The sequence below is a fragment of the Mytilus trossulus genome, chromosome 7 (genome assembly GCF_036588685.1).
Source record: "Mytilus trossulus isolate FHL-02 chromosome 7, PNRI_Mtr1.1.1.hap1, whole genome shotgun sequence".
Taxonomy (NCBI): domain Eukaryota; kingdom Metazoa; phylum Mollusca; class Bivalvia; order Mytilida; family Mytilidae; genus Mytilus; species Mytilus trossulus.
In genome coordinates, this window is record NC_086379.1 from 71,671,562 (window position 1) to 71,676,909 (window position 5,348).

Consider the following 5,348-nt stretch of genomic DNA (forward strand, 5'->3'; position numbering starts at 1 on the left):
CGTTGTCTTCCTGAGCACCTGAGATCACCCCTAGTTTTTGATGGGGCTCGTTTTGTGCATTCTTAAGTTTTCTATGTTGTGTGTGCTATCGTTGTCGGTTCTTATTTTTCATATTTGGCCATGGCGTTGTCAGTTTAATTTCGATTTATGAGTTTGACTGTCCCTTTGGTATCTTTCGCCCCTCTTTTGTAGACTGTAGATTGTCTTTTCGTAATCTCCTTTTTGGTTCTGATGTTATCTCTTTTTGATTGTCCCCTTAGTATATACTTTACTTATGTTCCAATTTTGTTACCACAGTCCGTCCTCTTGTCACCTACCGTGACCTAATTTTGATATTTGCATTTGTATTTATATAACCAACTCGACGGGTGCAATATGTGAAGCAAGATTATTTAGATATTTAGTTGGGTTCGTGCTGATCTTTCTTTAGTATTTTTTTAATTTTGCGTTATGTGTAGTGTTGTATGTCTTATTGGTTTGTTTTTTTGTTTTCGTTGTTAAATTTGATATCCTTTGCCTCTTTTGTTATGCATAACAGTATTTGGATTTTTTGATAAAAAATAAGCATGTACACTTCCCTTGGAAGTCTTTTTTGACCTCAACATTATATATATTGTATATCTGCTTAAACCAAAGATCCGGCTATTCTCGTATTTCACAGAATAACATAAACGTTGCAACATACATGCGTTTTACCACTTCTTTCACCAGCTGTTCATTATATGTTTTCAATTGCATGTTGATCATAAAATAAATGTTAAAAGCATACAATCAAAAAGGCACTCTTTATACACTGTATATTATCAACACATGTGATGTTGTTTTTCATTCACAAAAGTTTCTTAAAATATCAATCAGTTTTGCACAACTATTCACTATTGTTAATCAAAAGCCAAACTCGTCGACTTCAATTCATAAACTAGATTGTCTGAAGAAGAAAAATACGACCAGTTTAACACATGTTTCAAATTGAGACTATAGATTTCTTTCCTTGATACTATATGATGGAAAACCCTGATGTCTTTTTCGACACTTATTTGTACAGAAACAACTTGATAAAAACTGGTACAGAGTCTATATTTTGCCATATAGACCTTCACAGTTGAACTTTGCAGTAAATTATCAAATACTTATAGATGATGTGAATCGAACGGTATGCATTGGAACATAAAGTTTGATTTCTAATTTCAAGAAACCCTTTAAAATTATATTAAAGACTCTTTAAAACAACGTTCAATGGATTTAATTTTGTGTTTCCTATTTTTAGATGATTTTCTAAGCGGGTACTCAAGTATCGCTCTGTAAATCAAACGGGAAATCGATTAGTAAATCTTAACCGAGTTGACATTTCTAATTCTCGTGATATCTTTGAATTAATCGAATTCTGAATATCAGACAGTTGTGGTTTTTATAATTTTAGTTGTACTTTCTTGAGATAGCTGATTAAAAACCATGCTTCTTTTGTTGCGTTCTTAACTTTAAATTGACTTTTATATTGTGTTCCACTATTATAAATACAGCTCTATTAGTAATTACGTCTTAGGAAAATTCAAAGTTAATGGGATAGTACTGAAAACTCTCAAGGAAATGGAGGCTTACAATGTAAAAGAAAACAAAAGCCGCACAATCCTGTGCTTCTATCTTTAAAAAAGTAGTGCATTTTAATTCCAGTAAATGTGTATATAAAACGACATAGCAAAGGTAAAACAGTTTTAGACGTAGTCTATAAAGAGTTCAAATGGAAAACAGAATTGCATTATCTATGTGCGCAAATGCAACTTAAATGGATTTCGTACCACTTTGTTTGTGGTTAAAAGTTTTCCCGGAAATTCATATATAACCATTTGTGTATCTTCTATTTTTGAATCGGGTCCTTTAGCACTTTCACTTTCAGAAAAGTCTACTTTCGTTTTCTACTAAGTGTTCCGATCATTCATATAGCAGTAAAATAAACTAAACCAGCTGAAAGATGATGTGACAAGTGAAGACGTTTAATATTGTAGTATTTTTAAGTAAGTACATACTTAATACACCTACTATGTATATACCACACATACATACGTGTATAACATTTCAATTGATTATACCTAAATTAATATATATTAATTTACTACAACATAACAGAGTCACTAATTTCCTTATCATTGTTTATAAAACAATATGTGTGTCTGTGTGAAACAGGTGCTATAAATAAAATACCCCTAGCTTCGGACACATTTCCTTGTTTATTAATTTAACTAGTCATATATTTTACATAATAAACTTCAGTGGATCATAATAGATTACCATGTTACATTCGTTTTCATTGAGGTTTACAAGAGATGGTTCACATGGAAGTCGTTTCATTTTGGTAATATTAATGGCTTAAAACATGTAAATCGTTTCGTACTGTCGGGCAGAAATAATATGGAATTCACCGAAAGAAAAAAATGGCCAAGTTTGTTTTGACGGTGAATATATTTTTCAAAGAATTAAGAATACACAGTGACACTAAGTAGTACGGTTTTGAAAAAGGATTTATGATAACGTTTTAAAATTCTCCTTTTTCATCAAAACAATAAAAAAAAAACGTAGATTCATAGTTACAACAGGAACTATTTTGTTGCTAAAAAATATATAATATATGTTTTGAATCAAGGAAGAGGTTGGGTAAACGTCAAAGAATGTAACGCCCTTTTACACCATCGTGATTTGCATAAAAAAGGAACATAAATGAAAAATGAAGTCGAACATTGAGTATAAAACAGAACAATGGATGAAAACTAAATTACATTTTGCATTCAGTCTTATTGCAAAGCTAAGTAATATAAACATGATATACGTTCAAATAAAAAAAAAGTTACAAAAAACGTTATTTTTCATCAATACTGCAGACGACCTAGACTTTGATTATGATTTTTTTCCATGATAATTAAATAAATGTTAAATGCACACAAAGTTTACTCTCGTTTATTTTTAAAAACTGACAGTTTAACAATTACATGTGTGCTCTAAAACAATTACGTTTGCGCGCATTTATTTAACATGTTTAACAGGTAAAATCAAGTAATCGCATCTAATGATACTTAGTATAGTATTACTGCGAAATTATGTTAAAACAATCCTCTGAGAGGTATCAAATTGTTTTCGAAACTTCTTAAATTAATCACGCGATCTTGTTTTTTTTAACTCTTTTAAAATGCACATTTAAAGTTTTAAAGTTGAAATGCACATTTCAAAGTCTTTATCAAGTTTTAGAAGTTATGTATGGAAGCGCATATGGTAAGAGGTGTACCTTATGCGCTTCCATAGTTATGTGTACGCTAACGAGATGACCGACTCTTTTCCTAATTTGTTTTGCCATCAAATAATTTTTTTCTTTTCTTTTTTAAATAACAAATGGGCACATTTAACTGCACAATACTATGAGTAGGTGTTTTAGTATAACATATGAACAATTGTATTTTCTCTTTACAGAATAGACGATTCTACAGAGATGTCTTGAATGTGGAATGCCCTAGATTATATTCGTCTCTCTTGCAGAGAGTGACACGTACGGAGCAGCTATTAACACAACTCAAACTTTGGTTGGTGTCACTCTTGATACTTAATATCCTAACATTTGGAACTATTAATTAGCTTGCTATTTGAGAGATGGCTAAACGATCGGAAAAAGTAGTAGCTAAAAATGTTGCTGGACAAGAAGCGGCGGAAAATGTTGTCAACGTAAGTGGTAGGATGGCATATTCCGCCTTATCTGAAATAAAGAGGGAAGCACCATGGAATATCAAACCAGACAACAGCCAAATACAAAAACCAGCTCGTAGGGGAGAGCATGTGATCAACAACAACGTTCTCAGGGTGTATAGAGATATTATTGATGACTTTGTTGGTGATATCACAGGCATGGATAATATTCAAAGTCTTGTCGACACTGGTAGATTGAGTTCGAATTCACATATAGTGCAATCATATTATCAGCCTCTTTCTGAAGGGTTCATGGATCTCATACGTAATCGAATGGTAATACACCTAGATGAAGACTATATAGATAAGAATTCTATAAATTATGGACAACAGATAGAAATATTACGAGGCAGCGTTAATATGTATATGAGATCTATCTATGAAAATCTGACATCAAAAGATAGACTAGATTCAAATCCCTTTGGCATTTGCTCCTGGGAGAGGCAAATCAGAACAACTGTAGAGGATTTCATCGCAAGTAACTATTTTGTAGACGAACAAGCTTTGGACATTTGGTTACGGAAACGAGGCAATGAGCAGAGTACATATGATAGAGGTCACCGTGAAGTTGTCAAAATGTTCCGACGTTTGATCTATGATGGAACCAACAATGACGTCATTCAGTGGGTGAACGAGTTAGTTGATGCATCAAAATGCTAAAACAAAATAAACACGTATTAGACACTTAACTAACTTGTCGCGTTCATATAGGAACATTTTATATGACTATATCATACTTTGAATAACAGAATAACAATATTCTTTTTTTATAAATATCAAATTTTAAGTGTTTTTATATCAAGGCGCTTCCAAGTCAGCAATTTTCAAGTTTGGTGTATAACTAATGCATATATATATATGTGATTCATAACTAAAGTGTTTATCGTTTGTTTTTGTTTTTTCTTTATCGCGATTAGACCGTTGGTTTTCCTTCAAATTGTTTTACACTAGTCATTTCGATCCTTTACAGCATACTGTTCGGTATGAGACAATGCTCCATGTCGAAGGCCGTACCGTACTTCTTCGATCTATAGTTGTTAACTTATTATACATTTTGACTTGGATGTAGAGTTGTCTCATTGGCACTCATGCCACATATTCTTATTTATATAATAGGAATATCATACAATATAAACTGCGCGCGCGAACTAGTAAGGTCTAAATTTACCAATTCTTGTTTTATGTCTTTCTGGTTTTAACATTTATCCTGCTAACAAGTAAGTGTATTTTGATGATTTGTTTGACAATAGCACTTAATGATCGACAGTCGCTCCTCGCGATCAGCTTAACAAAACTTGACCTTTTCTTTACTAAATTTGTTTAATGTTTAATTACATATTCAATTTATAGGTCATAGATTTTTACATCTTGCGACTATTTTGATACAATTTGAACTGATCAATTTATCTCAAATTGTCACGAAATTGTAATACCATGTATATGATAAGTATCAATAGGTTTTATAAGGGGTTAACATTTATAAGGATCCCATATTTCAGATGTGAGTTATACTACAAACGGTCAAGACAAATGTTGCATCAATCTAAAAAAAAATGTCTGTATCAAGTCAGGAATATGACGATTGTTTTATATTCGTTTGATGTGTTAAAGCTCTTTAATTT

The 5,348-nt window shown here is 31.9% G+C and overlaps 1 protein-coding gene across 1 annotated transcript; it reads left to right on the forward strand.

Annotated features, from left to right (window-relative positions):
* Positions 1–1,730: 1,730 nt before the first annotated feature.
* LOC134727244 (uncharacterized) lies at positions 1,731–4,534 on the forward strand. The gene is made up of 2 exons (XM_063591623.1): positions 1,731–2,012; positions 3,457–4,534. Exon 2 carries the CDS (start codon positions 3,634–3,636, stop codon positions 4,384–4,386), a length of 753 nt encoding a protein of 250 aa, XP_063447693.1. The 5' UTR covers positions 1,731–2,012; positions 3,457–3,633; the 3' UTR covers positions 4,387–4,534.
* Positions 4,535–5,348: the final 814 nt, after the last annotated feature.